The sequence below is a fragment of the Pelodiscus sinensis genome, chromosome 28 (genome assembly GCF_052426305.1).
Source record: "Pelodiscus sinensis isolate ZL-2025 chromosome 28, ASM5242630v1, whole genome shotgun sequence".
In the NCBI taxonomy this organism is placed as follows: Eukaryota; Metazoa; Chordata; order Testudines; family Trionychidae; genus Pelodiscus; species Pelodiscus sinensis.
In genome coordinates this window covers 1053892-1068935 of record NC_143079.1, presented here as the reverse complement: position 1 = coordinate 1068935, position 15044 = coordinate 1053892, and the positions used below count along the sequence as shown (strand labels likewise).

The following is a 15044-nucleotide window of genomic DNA, read 5'->3' as shown; positions in this document are numbered from 1 at the left end:
CTCAATACTTTTGCCTGAAAAACTACTCATGGCTTCTGGGTGTAAAAGAGACCCTATCTGGGAATATTTTGAAGAAATTCGTTCCCTGGGTAAAACAGGAAAAACGTGTCAACTGTAAACAGTTCAAGATGGTGATGCAGGCCCTAGTGCAAGAATGAAAAATCATAAGGAAAACTTTCTCTTACTGGGAGAAAATGATGTGGATAGGTCTGAAGAATAATGTGGGTCAGCTTTGCAATGCATCATTCTTCAAGACTCTCTCTATGCCTTTTAGTATAAGTGTGCTTTAATAAGTACATTCCCAAGCAGTTTGCTATATTGGTTGTTCTTGGAAAAAAAGTTTAACTAAGCTAATCCTTATGGCTTATTTAATTAGTTAACTAGGTTTATGATCTATCATCCAAATACAGCTTCTCTCCGACTTACGAACCGGTTACGGACAAAGCAATTGGTCGTAACTCGGTTCATTCGTAAGTCGGAACCCACTGAGTTACACGCGACCGCACTGTCATAAGTGCGGACCGTGTTCGTAACTCGGGGTCTGCCATTTACGACAGCTTTGGTCATAACTGCGAATGGCCGTAAGTCGACCGTTCGCAACTTGGGGACCGGCTGTATACAGTACAGAAAACTGTAGTAAGAGAGTAAAGCTGCCAGGTGCTTCTGAGTAGGGTGTGAGCACGTGGCAACTCTGGGAGTCACTCTAGCCGGCCAGGGGTCCCAGCACACAACTGACCCAGGGGCTGCTCTGGCCGGCTGGGCCACCGGTTAACCGATATCGGGTAAGCATTAGCCTTACTGGAATGCTTACTGAATAACTGGTTAACTAAGTTTTGGAGGGGTAGCCGAGTTAGTCTGCAACTGGAAAAACTTAAACAACGAATAGTCTTGCAGCATCTGAGAGACTAACGAAACATGTAGATGGTATCATGAGCTTTCATTTTCTTATTTTATATTACATAACACGTGCCTCTTATTTTTAAACATCATGGTCACAGGCCATAATGGTGATGCCATAAGTCCATTCCCGATTTTACTTCAGCATAACTCAAATACATTCTATACTTGTTTTCAATGGGACTTACTCCAAAATGTAGTGTACTCTAAGCATAGTCAGTCTTAACTTTTTTGATAATTCGGAATAAAATCTGCATCAAAGTGGGAGTGGGGAAGATGAGAGCTAGTTGTAGGAGTTTTAAGGATACCGCACATTTAGCATTTGGAGGACTGTTTGTAAGAGTTAATAACATTTGAGGGGAAAAAAGAGTTTAAGGAGAGCCATTAGCTAGCAACTCAGAAGACTGCTGCAACTGCAAATTTATATAACATCCAACGTTTAGTTTAATAAATGGTAAGTGCTATTGTGTTTGTGCGTATGATTTAGTTCTTACCATTCCTAATGTACTGCTGCTATCCCTGCAGTTTGACACAGGTAATAAGTATTATGTACTATTTCCTAAATTAATAAATAAAGTTATTTTTAAAAACTGCACAAAGTATACCCTTATAGATTTTGTAAAATGCTGTCTTGAGTTGTAAATTAGTATGTTTTAGTGATCAGAGTTGCACCATTGTTGGAAGAAAGATGTGAAAAAGTATCAGTGGGAAACCTGATTTAAATCACCTTAATTTAAAAATCAATCCACCCTGACTATACTTTGGGGGAAGACTCCTGCCTAGATTTCCCTTACATGGGGCCTTGCGATATGAGATGAGCCGAATAAATTAAGCTTATGCTCTAGGAGCTACTAACTGCACAAACAGAAATATCTGATGCCACTTCAAGGACTGCATGTCAGTTCCTTTCTTCTACATAAAGCTACTCACTCAGGTAGATAATGATAATCTGCTACCATAATCTCTGTCCCCTCAGACCTCTGAAAACTTTTAAACCAGGAATTGAACATTTTGATTATTTCTACTGAAAACAGGAGAGGAAGAAAATAAAGGATTCTTATCTGCAGGTTATATGGGAAGCAGGGGCTCAGCTCACACTACGCCTTTTGAAAAATCATGCAATGGGTGAGATAAACATAGATCAGGAGGAGAGGAGATTCTCCTCTGACACAAGGGTCCTTTCAATTCATCTCTCCCCCAACATCTCTTAATTCCCCGGCTTGTTACAAAGAGTGCTCACCTTTCGGCATCCTGGTGAGAGGGGGGTCACAGCACTCCATATGAAAGCCTCGGTCACACGAGTCACAAAACAGCATGTTATCCTATAGAAGAGTCAGACAATTCTGGTTAGCTTTACAGCAGGGCACTGAAGCGGGCCCAGTCTCTGATGCTACTGGCCCCCCATCAGGCTATGTCACATTCCCAACTATAAACGTAAACAGTGCTGTTTAGCTTGGAGTCTCACAAGGTAATCAAAGATAAGTCAAGTGGAAGTTGTTAATGTCTGGTTCCAGAAGTACTCACTGCATTTTTGCCTTGATCTCGACAGGAGCTACAAGTTTTGCACTCGATGCACTGCCATCGTAAGGCCTTCACTCGAACTGTTAGCTCTGGAGAGAACTTCAAACAGGACGGATGACCTATGAAAAAAAAGATAGATAATCCCAGTGAAGCAATTCTGCTCTTGGACTGACAGAGTGGAGGTCTTATTAGTCATCTCTTTCACATACAGTTTCAGATATCCAGAAGCTCCTTCTGGTTCAACACAGATCTCACCAGGACTTCGTGCTCCAGCTCACATATATTTACAGCTCACAGCCAGATACATTGCATTGTCTGGCAATCCCTTCCCTAATTGAATAGATTTGGACTTAACTGAAGAAATGTCTGTGTGTGGACTTATCCTTTCCCATGGAGACAAATCAAGATCTTTTTTATAACTGAATTGCCCTTTGTATAGGTTGAATCTCTCTACTCTGGCAACATCTGTGGTCTGGAATGACTCAGCTGGATGTCCACTTACCATGGGTGTGACCAAATTTCCCGTGGTACCATAAAGTTTGTTTATAGCCACCAGTCTTGGGTTTCAGTGTTCTGTGCTGTTATTTAGCTCTAAATTACCCCTAAAGGTCTTCTAACAGCCCAGTAAACTGTGAAAGTATTGGCAATGCTGCTAGAAAATACTGACCTCCAATGGTTCAGCAGATTCTCTAGTTCAGCACCAGTCAGGTCCCAAGGGTGCTAGACTAGAGAAGTTGAACCTGTATATAATTTTGAACACATGAGCAGGTATCTCCCAGGAGAGGTTTCTGTAAACTGCTAACGACATTTTCTGTAGTTATTTACAACTAATTTTAGATCAGAGCCTCACGGCATTCACATTATAACTACATGTCCCTGCTGCCAATAGTTTACAATCTAAATACAGGACAAAGTACAACAGATGAATACAAATAAGTGGAGAGAGCATAAAGAAATAAGGAGATAGTACAGGTTGCCAATTAAGCAGCAGTCATAGTATATCAGGTATCTAACCACTGCCACGTTTTTGCAGACACTATGGCAGAACAGTTTTAAGGTGGGATTTGCAAGGGGACAACAAGGTGACTTTGTAGATGTTTATGGAGAGATTCTCCCAGGCATATGCTGCAGCATGAGACACAAATTTTCAAACACACACATCTGGGCTAGCAAAGAAGAACATAATAGCATAAGAACGATCATACTGGGTCAGACCAAAGGTCCATCTAGCCCAGTATCCTGTCTTCTGACAGTGGCCAATGCCCCAGAAGGAGTGAACAGAAACAGGTAATCATCAAGTGATCAAATGGACAAAGAACGCTGTCATCTTTGGTGGTAGAGGAGATTTTAGGCCATGAAGGTGAAGAGAAGATAAGTAGTTTGCATTTGATACGGGGTATAGAAGAAATAGCAGTGAGCCTGAAAATTCATGTTTGTAGTAAGCATTCTGAATAGATATAAATGAAGCAAAATAGGATGAGTTAAACCCAGAGAGGAGAAGGTTGCAATAGCAAGGTATGAGATGAGGAAAACCTGGATAAGAAGCTTTTCTGTGTGGATGGAGAGGCAGGATCTTAGAAAAGTTATGCAAGAAGTAGTTAAAATATTTAGAGTGGCCAGTATGGTCAATAGGAGAGTTGATTCAGTGCTGCAGGTAAAATGAGGTGAGGGAAAGGAGATGAGCAGCTAAAGGATCAAGTGAGTCATCAACATGGAACAAATTCAGAGAGCATGAGGAGAGACAGATTTTGGAGAAGTCCTACGGCCTGGCCTGTGTTGTACAGGAGGTTGTACCAGATGATCACAATAGTCCCTTCTGGCCCTGAAATTTATGAAGAGACAACTGTAATCATGTAGTCAGACTTCCTGTGTAATACAGGCCACAGAACTTCCACAAAATAATTCCCAGAGCAGAGCTTTTAGAGAAAAAAAAATTCAGATCCTGATTTTAAAAATTGCAGCAATAGAGAATCCACCATGGTAAATTGTTCCAATAGTTAATTACTCTCATTATTTAAAAGTTGCACCTTCAGGAGGCCTTGGATGAGTGTGAGTATAAATGCATGAAGTTAGCAAAGCACTTAAGTACCTACTTAAATGCCTATGTGCTTTGTTGAATTGGGGTCACAGAGATGACAAAACTGGCCATAGAGAAGATAGCTTTCTAAAAAGTTTATCAAGGGCTTCTGAACTAATTATGTGCCAGTTAAATTCCACTATGCCCCAAGCTGAAGAAGCACAAAGATCAGCTAGCCAAACACTATTGTTCCCCATCCAGGACAGTCATGCAGCTATCATCTCATACTAGATATAATACTTATCATACATATCATACTAGATCTTCCTGTTCCAGAGATACAATTGCTTCCAGGAGCACTGTAAGTGGCCACCTACCACTGTTGCCACAATCAGCGCAAGAGATAAGCTCCTCGGGTTTCTTCTCACGATTCTGTTCTTTTGTACCAAGGCAGAAACTGCAGATTGGGATTGGTTCAGCAACTGGCTGTGAGGAAAAAGCAGAAATCAAAACACTCAATGTATCAGTCTATATCTTTTTGTCCGCATTTTCAAATAATTATACAACTTACATAGTTTGCAGAGGAAATATTACACAATGATATATCGTGTGGATATCACTAAGTTGTATAATTTACACAGTATGGAATTGTAGCTTTAAGAGCAAATTAACATACATATAAAATTCCATTAGGAAACTACATCAAGAGAACATGGAGATTGCAGTTTAAGCAATTAATCTTAGTTTTGGTGCATCCCAGCTTTAATTCTGTACATTCAGAGTGACCCCCTTAGTACATCTGCATTTTGATACAGTTTTTAATTACACAACCACACTCTCTAATATATCATACAATCTTCAATGTTCATTACATGGATGCAACTCTATGCCAGAAAGACACATCTGTGCCTCTCATTTATATATAAGATGATTCAATGTGACTGGAGCAACCTATGCACGCACTGAACAGAGACTGAGTTGTACTCTCCTCAGTGACCACCAGATGGAAGCACTCAAAACAAAGCTTGTAGAAAATTCCTACAGTGTAGTGTGTATCTTGGGGCTAGAAGCTAACTGCACAACAGGACCTAGAAAGGGATGACTATTTGGCAGAGAGGGGGAAATGTACAGATAAGATCAGTTGTTTTAACCCTCAGCCTTAGGTTAAGGAAATTTTCAGAGTAATCTACTGAGAAAAGTCTCCAAGGTTAGTTCTTGGGAACTATGGGACCTGCCTATACACTAATTTCTGTTATGTGAATGGAGATATTTTAGAAAATTATCTTTACTCTTCCTTTTTTATTCTCCTGTTAGATTTTTTTGTGTCCAACTGCCTCTCCTTAACTGCAGTGTCCTCTTACCATGCTGCACGTAGTCTTCCACACATAAATTACCTCATTATTAAACAAAGATGATCTCTGCCATAACACTATCACCTATCTCTTACATAGCTATTTTCATCAATAGATCACATAGCACTTTACAAAAGAGGCAAAGTATCATCATCTGCATTTTAAAAGTGGGGATATTGAGGCACAAAGAAAAGTGACTTGCCCAAGGTCACATGGCAAGCCAGTGGCAGAGCTGGAAACAAAACTCATCTCTCTCTAACCCTAGTCTTGCACTCTATCCTCTGGGCCACTGCAGCTCCTTCTCAATAAAAATCCCAACGAAAACAGCTGTCCTCCCCTTTCAAAGCAATGATACATGCAGTACAATGTTTTTAGGATTTAAACTCATCAAAACACTGCTGACATTTTTAATTCATTATTTATAATCAGTGATCTAATCATTAACATTTTAAATCAGAAAATATTGCTCATTCATGAGCTTTTTTTAAACCTACCACTTTAATTTGTTTTGAATCCTACCCATCTACTCCTGCCAGCAACCTGCTCACTAAAGACCAATTCTCATGCTGAATTTCATTGTGCCCTTTCTCTCATCTGCCCTCCAAAGACAGATTTTGTTTCACCTGAAGTTCTATTTTCATAATGAATCTGAACATATCAGAATAACCTTTCAGAGACAAATTTGTACATGAAGCAATAAATGCAGCTGTTAACACAAAACTATTTTACAACTAACCATTAGACAATGAATAATATCTGTACTGTAGATTTCCAATTTGGTCAGAATTAAAGCTTACATGATACTAATGTTCCTTTGATTACATCCTATTTCACAGAAGCAATGTAACTGGAGAGTTTTACAATGACATTGAAGTTGTGGTTTTATATTAAGCTACTTTGTTTCACAACACTACCAACTCAAAAAGCAAAATTTAAACAATTAAGGATATTTTGCAGGTTTGCTTTGAACATAAGAGCTCTGTTCTGCTACAACAGAGCTGAGACAGACTCCATATGAATAAACTTATGCTTGTTTTAAGACTGAATTTAGTGAAGCCTCATCATTTTTAAAAGGGCTATAGGCAGTGTTCACTGTAAACTGTGCGCCTATGAGCCTGCTCAGGAGAGATTAAAATGCTACCCAGCAGAGCACCACAGCTAGGTTTTTTGTTTCTGCTGGTGGTGTACATTTGTACATTCCTCGGTGTACATAAATTTATTCTGCACATGGATGAAAAAGTCTGAACATGGATGGAAAAGATTAAAGAGAATGTTGACTGTAGGATTAAAAAAAATTACTTCATAAATTTAAATAAGCATACGTGTGAAAGCTACAAAAATGTTCAAATCTCACACTAAGCAATCATCTGGAAATGTGAATTGCTAATGAAAATTACATAGAAAGACGTCATCATTGCATATACAATGCTAAAAGAATGCAGAACTGTAATTAAACTACTAGCAGCCTGCTCTCCACCTTGTATGTATATGTGCATCAAAGAGATGCCAGGAGACTGCAAGTACATATACCACACAAGTATCCAGCACAAAAGGACAAAGAACCAGGAAATCAAAAGTGGAGCACTACACACAGTTCTGGTGATTACAGTAAAAATCCATGTATTTCCTCTGACATTCTAGAGTTACCTCAGCTGTAGTCTAATGGACTAAACACCTAGCTTAGAGTCAGAAGACCTGTTGTATTCCCATCTCTGCTACTGACCCATCGTATCACCTTGAACAAGTCACTTAACCCATTGGTATGTAAGCCTTTCTGTAAAAATGAGGGTGACACCACCCACTTTTAGAAAGAATTTTGAGATCTTTCAATTTAAAGAACTATACTAATAATATAATAAAGTCCTCAAAGGTGTATAAGTGACAAAAAACAATGATTTTGTGACACAAACCAGATTTTAATTCCTTCTCCCAAGACATTAGTTTGTTCATTTTGTATACATGCACTGCAGTATTGGCACTAAAGCATATTCTCTCTTTCAGTTGTTCAATACAATGTTATAGAACAGGGGTCTCAAACTCACGGCCCATGGGCCATCTATGGCTGGAGCATTTTCATAATCTGGCCTGGAATCCCGGCAGCCTGGGAGAAAAAGGGGGAGTGTCCATCTCGATTTCTCAAACCCCACCCTTGCTGGCCACTGCCCTGTCCCCCCACCATTGCACTCCATCCCTCGAAGTATGTGGCCTCAGGGATTACTGTGGGGCCTGGCACAGAGCAGCAGGGTTTGGGTCCCCGCTACTTGCTGTGGCAGAGAGAGCCACAGGGAAGCAAAGAGTACTCGGTGTGTGTACTTGCTCCACTTCTTTATGGCTCTCTCTGACGCAGTGAGTAGAGGGGGCCTAACCCTTGCTGCCCCGTGCCACGGATGGAGTACAATGGGGGGTAGGGAGGAGGTGGTGGCAGGAAAGGACAGGGCTTGGGAGAGGGGGACAGAAACATACACACCAGACTAGAGACATTAGCATATAGTCATTTAAATGACTGACGGATAAGCATAGCCTGTATCAGAGGCAGTGGGGAAGAGGCAGGAGCTGGTGCCCATGGGGCCGGGAGTGCATTGGCTGCCAGCCCTAGCAAGCATTTCAGTAACCTGTAACCTCTAAAAAGTGTTGCGGTTACACAATTACTAAAATTACCAATATCTAACATCCCTAATAAGCATGCTGTATGAGCTTCAATGTCTGGGAGGCCTTTAACACCAGCTCCCAATATGATAGATCACAGCAATAAGTAGCTAAATACTGTGGGGGAGGGGGGGGGGGGACGACATGGGACAGGACAAGTTCTTTAGGAAAGCTCCAGGTAGACAATATATTCTGGATCTGATTACTATGGCTACCACCTCATTTCACTAAGGCTACCTCTACACTTAAAATGCTAGAGTGGCACAGCTGAAGCTGCTCAGCTGTAGCACTTCAGTGCAGACACTCACGATAGCAAGGGGAGTGACTGTCTTGTGACTGTAGTTAATTCTCCCGAGAGACAGTAATTAGGTCCACGTAAGAATTTTTCCATCGACACAGCACTGTCTAAGTCACCAGGACCAGATGGCATTCACCCAAGAGTTCTGAAAGAACTCAAATGGGAAATTACAGAACTATTAACTGTGGTTTGTAATCTATCCTTTAAATCAGCTTCCATACCTAATGACTGGAAGATAGCTAACATGACACCAATATTTAAAAAGGGCTCTACAGGTGATCCTGGCAATTATCGACCAATAAGTGTAACATCAGTTCTAGGCAAATTAGTTGAAACTACAGTAAAAAATAAAATTGTCAGACACATAGATGAACATAATTTGTTGGGGGAAAGTCAACATGGTTTCTTTAAAGGGAAATCATGCCTTACTAATCTGCTAGAGTTCTTTGAAGGGGTCAACAAACATGTGGACAAGGGGGATCCAATGGATATAGTATACTTAGATTTCCAGGAAACAATAATGATTAGGGGTTTGGAACGGGTCTCATATGAAGTGAGATTAAAAAGACTTGGACTTTTCATTTTAGCAAAAAGGAGACGGGGGAGGGGGGAATATGATAAGAGGTCTATAAAATCATGACTGGTGTGGAAAAAGTAAATAAGGAAAAGTTATTTACTTATTCCAACAATATAAGAAAAAACAGTTACTTACCTGTAACTGCTGTTTTTCCAAGATGTGTTGCTCATGACCATTTGAATGAGGTGTGCATGCATGCCATGTGCACAGTTCCCGCAGCATTTTTTCCCCAGCGGTACTCATCGGGTTGGCAGGTCGCCCCCTGGAGTGGCGCCCAAGATAACGGTGCGTAAGTACCCCCTGCTGGCCCTCTCCCTCCTCAGTTCCTTCTTGCCAGAGACTCCGACAAAGGAGAGGCGGGAGGGGGAGGGGAATCGAATGGACATGAGCAACGCATCTCGAAGAACAAGTTACAAGTAAGCAGCTGTTATTTCTTCTTCAAGTCCATTCGAACGAGGTGACTCCCTAGCCCAAACACCAGGAGGTGGGGTCGGAGGCGTGATGAAGAATAATTCAGAACTACCTTTCATCTAACATGTTTTTGTTTGTTTTACAGAACTGAACTTAAAATTGTGGAGCCCAGGACTGCATCACTCCTGGCCTGTTGTGAAATGGCATAGTGCGATGTAAACATAGGGACTGAAGACAAGGTAGCTGCCCTACAGATATCTACAATAGAGACCTGATGCTACAAACGCCGCTGTGGACGCGTGCACTCATGTAGAGTGGGCCATAACACGGGAGTTGGAACGACTTACGGGAAGTGTCTTGTTCTACCTATGTAGAAAGCTAACACCCTCTTTGCATCAAGTGAGTGGAGGGCTTGTTCCGTAGGAAATTGGTGGGATTCTGGGAAAAAACATAGGTAAGTATATGTCTTGGGACATGTGGAAAGTGGATACCACCTTTGGGAGGAAGGCTGGGTGGGGTCGCAATCTTACCCTGTCAGCAGAGAAGACCAAGTAGGGGAGTTCTACCGTCAACGCCCTGAGCTCAGACACTCTCCTTGCCAAAGTGATTGCCACAATAAAGACCACTTTAAAGGAGAGATGCTTTAATAAGCACATGGCTAGTGGCTCAAAAGGGTGAAGACATGAGCTTGGTAAGCATCAGATTAAGGTCCCACAGTGGCACAAGTGCCTTCACATGTGGGAACAGCCTATCCACCCCTTTAAGGAACCTCTTGATCATCTGATTCGTGAAGAGGGATCTGCCCATAACCCCCATGTGAAAAGCTGACATGGCCGCCAGATGTACCCTAATGGATGACGTAGAAAGGGCCTGTCTGGCTCAGTCCCAGTAGATAATCTAAAACCAGTGAAATGGGTGCAGCACAAGAATCTATTAATTTATCTGCATTCCATAGGGAAAATCTCTTCCATTTAGCTGAGTAAGCTGCTCTTGTAGTGGGCTTTCTGCTTCCCTACAGGACTGTTCTCACAGCTTTGGAACACGTCAGTTCCATAGCAGTCAGCCATGGATAAGCCACGCTGTTAGGCAGAGGGATCTGACGTTTGGATGGTACAGGAAGCCCTCCCCCCAGCCCTGAGTGATTATGTTGGGGGTGATAGGTAGGGCTTGCGGCTTGTCCTGGAGTATGTCCAGGAGGATTGGGTACCAGTACTGTCTGGGCCAATCCAGGGCTATTAGGATGACCTAGGCTTTGAAGCTCCTGACCGTGGTGAGAACCTTGGGGATCAATGGAAATGGGGAAAATGCATAGAGCAGTCCCTTGGGCCAGTTGGTGACTAGCACATCCCCCCTGGAACCCGTTTCCTGTCCCATGAAGGAAAAATAGGTTGGACACTTCTTGTTCACCTCTGTGGTGAATAGGTCCACCAGGGGACAACCACACTTGTGGAATAACCCTTGCAATAGTTTCCCCTTTATGGACCACTCGTGTGTTCCGAACGATCAACTTAGTGTGTCCGCTAACACATTCTTGGTCCCTGGCAAGTACACTGCCTAGAGTTGAATGTTGTGGGCTATACAAAAATCCCACGGAACTAGGGCTTCTTGACAAAGGGGAGAGAAACGAGCTCCACCCTGTTTGTTTATATAGAACATCGCTGCTACATTGTCCAAAAATAACAACACCATCTTGCCCGAGAGTTGGGCAAGGAAGACTTTGCATGACTTCCTGACTGCCCTCAATTCCTTGACATTTATATGTAAGTCCCTCTACTGGGAAGTCCATAGACCTCGTGTCCTGTAATGCACCACATGTGCCCTCCAACCTACATCTGAGGCGTCGGTGACTAGTCTCACAGTGAGTATCTTGGTGAGGAAGGCCACCCTTGCACACTTCTGCTTCTTAAGTCCACCACTGAAGTGACTGAAGGACCTCCTGTGGAATCGACAAGATTGGGTCCCAGTGTGCCCGAGTCTAACAATGTTCGGGCTAACCATGCCTATAATGGTCTGAGTCTCAGTCTGGCATGTGAAACCATGTGTGTTCATGAGGCCATATGACCGAGCAGCCTCATGCAGTTCCTCCCTGTCATAAGTGAGGACAGTCTGAGTCCTTGTACAATGTTTGTTATGGCTCTGAATCTGGTCGTGGAGAGGGATGCTCTGCCCGTGATGGCGTCCAGGTAGGCCCCACGAACTCTATGTCCTGTGAGGGGGTCAACATAGTCGTCTCCTCATTTATTGAAAGGCCCAGCTCCCCAAACAAAGACCTTATGAGGGCTATGTGAGCGCGTATCTTTCTCCTGACCGATCTCTGATGAGTCAGTCATCCAGGTATGGAAATACTTGAATTCTGAGCCTTCTGAGGAAGGCCGCCACCACCGCCATGCAGTTGGGGAACACTCGGGGGGTGATGGAGAGTCCAAAGAGTAGGACCACAAATTGAAAATGTTCCTGGTCTACCACGAACCGCAGATAGCGTCTGTGACTTGGTCTTATGACTACATGAAAATAAGCATCCTGTAAATTGAGGGCCGCATACCAGTCCCCTATTTCTAACGTGGGAATGATGGAGGCGAGTGTGACCACCCTGAACCTTGTCTTCTTTATGAACCTGAGGCCCCTGAGGTCCAGGATGGGATGAGGAAATAGAGGGAGTAAAAACCTTTTCCCAGGAGCCTCCTTGGGACCCTTTCCACCGCTCCCTTGGTAAGAAGCGAGAGTACCTCTTTACTTAAAAGAGTCTCGTGAGATGGGTCCCTGAAGAGGGCCTGGGAAGGGGGATGGGTAAGAGACAGACAGAGGAAAGGGATAGAGTAACCCGATTCTATCAGGTCTAACACCCATTTGTCTGAAGTAATTCGGGTCCAAGCCTGGTAAAAATGCCTGGCTCCCTGGGGACTGGAACCACAGGGGCCTCCCGTCCTGTTTTGTTCCTGGGTGCTTGTCTCGTTGGGCTTTGCGTGCGGTCTGCATCAGGAGGCCTTGACAGTGAGGCTGACGGGGTACTCCTGGTCCTTAGTGCGCTTGAGCCCCTTGAAGGTGGCATTGGGCCTTGCCATTGGTGATAGGCCCATGGTGTCCAAAAGGGCCACGGGTGGTTGGGTTTGGGGAGGCCAAGTCTGCTGGAACTCCCTGTGCCTGGACTGGTGCTGGGATCAAGACCAGTGGCGGGTCGAGGCCCTTGACGATGTTATAGATTGCATCGATTCAGCCTCGGACTCCGAAGAGTAATCGGATGCAGACCAGGGTTGTGCGATAGGCGATGCCTTATGGAGGAGCTCATGCCTGAATCTCTCCATGGACTCCAACTTCCCCGTATGTCTAGGAGGGCCCATGATCGTCTGTGCTGGAGGCGCGGTGCCCGATGCCCTCTGCACTGCAGAAGGGGAAGCTACTGCGGGTACTGGTGATGGCACTGGCACTGTAACCATCGGCACTGGCACTGTGTGCAGTATTGTTTGGTGCGGTGCTCCATGCAGGGTCATCCCTGTGCTCAGTGCCGACTGGCTTAGAGAGTGCATTGCACTTGACAGTACCGCTGGTGCCTGCACTGACCCGGTGACAAGTGTGGTCGCTGATACTGGTGCTGCTGGTAAATGTTCCTGGTACGGAGAGGACTGTTCAGGCAATGCCGTGAGTTCAATTAGCACTTGTGCCACCTCAAAGGTCTCCAGCATGAATGGCCTTTGAACGTGGACCAGTACTGGACTATGGTCTTCACACCTTCTCTGGGTGTCTTCCTCTCGCTGACGCCTCAGGGAGTCTTGAAGGGGAATGAAGGGTCGGTGCTGGCTACCATGAACTCTCTTAGCCAGTGACCTCCCTCTGGTGTCTCTCTTCTTCTTTGGTATCAGAGACTGCGAACGGTGCCTAAGATTTCGGTGCCATGGTACGGAGGGGTCCTGGTTGGGTTTTTCGTACCGACGCCGGTGCACTGAGCACCACAACGTCCCTCCCTGGTGCCGGTTGAAGCGCCAACTCCATTAAAAGCAATTTTAAGCAGGAATCTCTCCAGTTTCGTCCTTGGCTTAACCCCCTTGCAGATTTTGCAGGAGTCAGTCACTTCAAACAAGACTCATGGGGGTAACCATGAGGCATCGGTTTCGCACAGGATTCACAGGGCTTGAATCCATGCAGACCTGGCATCACTCTCCCCCAACAGGGGGGAGAGCACACAAACTCCTTATACTAACTATAACTGTTAAATCTAACTAACAACTGAAGAACTATTTACAATACAAAGAACTCTAATAGCTGGGTTTAGAAGATGACACAAGAAGCTCCAACAACTGTCACATGTGGTAAGAAGGAACTGAGGAGGGAGAGGGCCAGCAGGCTCACTGTTATCTTGGCACCACTCCAGGGGGCGACCTACTGGCCCAATGGATACCACTGGGGAAAAAAAGCTCCAGGAACCGTGCATGCGGTGTGCACATGCACCTCATTCGAATGGACACGAGCAAGCACTCGAAGAAGAACTAAGGGTCAGCAAATGAAATTAATAGGCAGCAGGTTTAAAACAAACAGAAGGAAGTTTTTCTTCACTCAGCGCACAGTCAACCTTTGGAACTCCTTGCCAGAGGATGCAGTGAAGGCTAGAACTTTTAACGGGGCTTAAAAAAGAGCCAAATAGATTCATGGAGGTTAGGTCCATCAATGGCTATTAGTCAGGATGGGTAGGAATGATGTCCCTAGCCTCTGTTTCTCTGGAGGTTGGTGATAGGGGAGGGATCACGTGAGGATTACCTGTTGTATTCCCTCCCTCTAGGGCATCTGGCATTGGCTACTGTCAGCAGAGAGGATACTGGGCTAGATGGACTGTTGTCTAACCCAGTATGTCCATTCCTATGTTCTTATGTCTACATGTGACGGGATGCAGTAGGGCCAAAGCTCCATGCTGGAGGATTATGGTCTTGCCACACACTGTCCCCAGAAAAATAGCAGAGGAGAAGTCCTCCAGGCAAGCTAGAGTGGCTGCTTCTGCTGCTACCAGCAAGCTGATATAAAGAAGCTGCTGGGCCAGGACCAGGTAGTTCCTCTCTGGAGCTCAATCCAGGCAGACTCAGAGACTGACCAACTGGGAAGGCAGCAGTACCCTGGACAGCTCAGAGTTTAGACTAGATTGCAGACCCATCTGAAGTCCAGGTCCAGTGGTTGAAAATCAGCTATGGTGGGCTATAGTGAATTGCAGAACCCTGGACAAGGTGTTGTAAGTACTAAGGATGTTAAAATGCAGTGAACTGACTACTTGACTAGTTGATGGACTAGCTGTACTGGGGCTCCTGTACATTTCAAAGGAGGAATATGGAACTCCGCATACAG

General features: G+C 44.2%; 1 protein-coding gene across 2 annotated transcripts in view; it reads right to left on the bottom strand.

Moving 5' to 3' along the window:
* KAT6A (lysine acetyltransferase 6A) overlaps positions 1 to 15044 on the bottom strand; it is an 85064-nt gene that overhangs the window by 38336 nt on the left and 31684 nt on the right. For both annotated transcript variants that reach the window (XM_075915716.2, XM_075915717.2), the window contains 3 exons: positions 4813 to 4921; positions 2422 to 2537; positions 2138 to 2219 (listed from right to left, as the gene is read on the bottom strand). In XM_075915716.2, coding sequence (XP_075771831.2) covers positions 2138 to 2219; positions 2422 to 2537; positions 4813 to 4921 — 307 coding nt within the window. The remainder of the gene's footprint in view (positions 1 to 2137; positions 2220 to 2421; positions 2538 to 4812; positions 4922 to 15044) is intronic.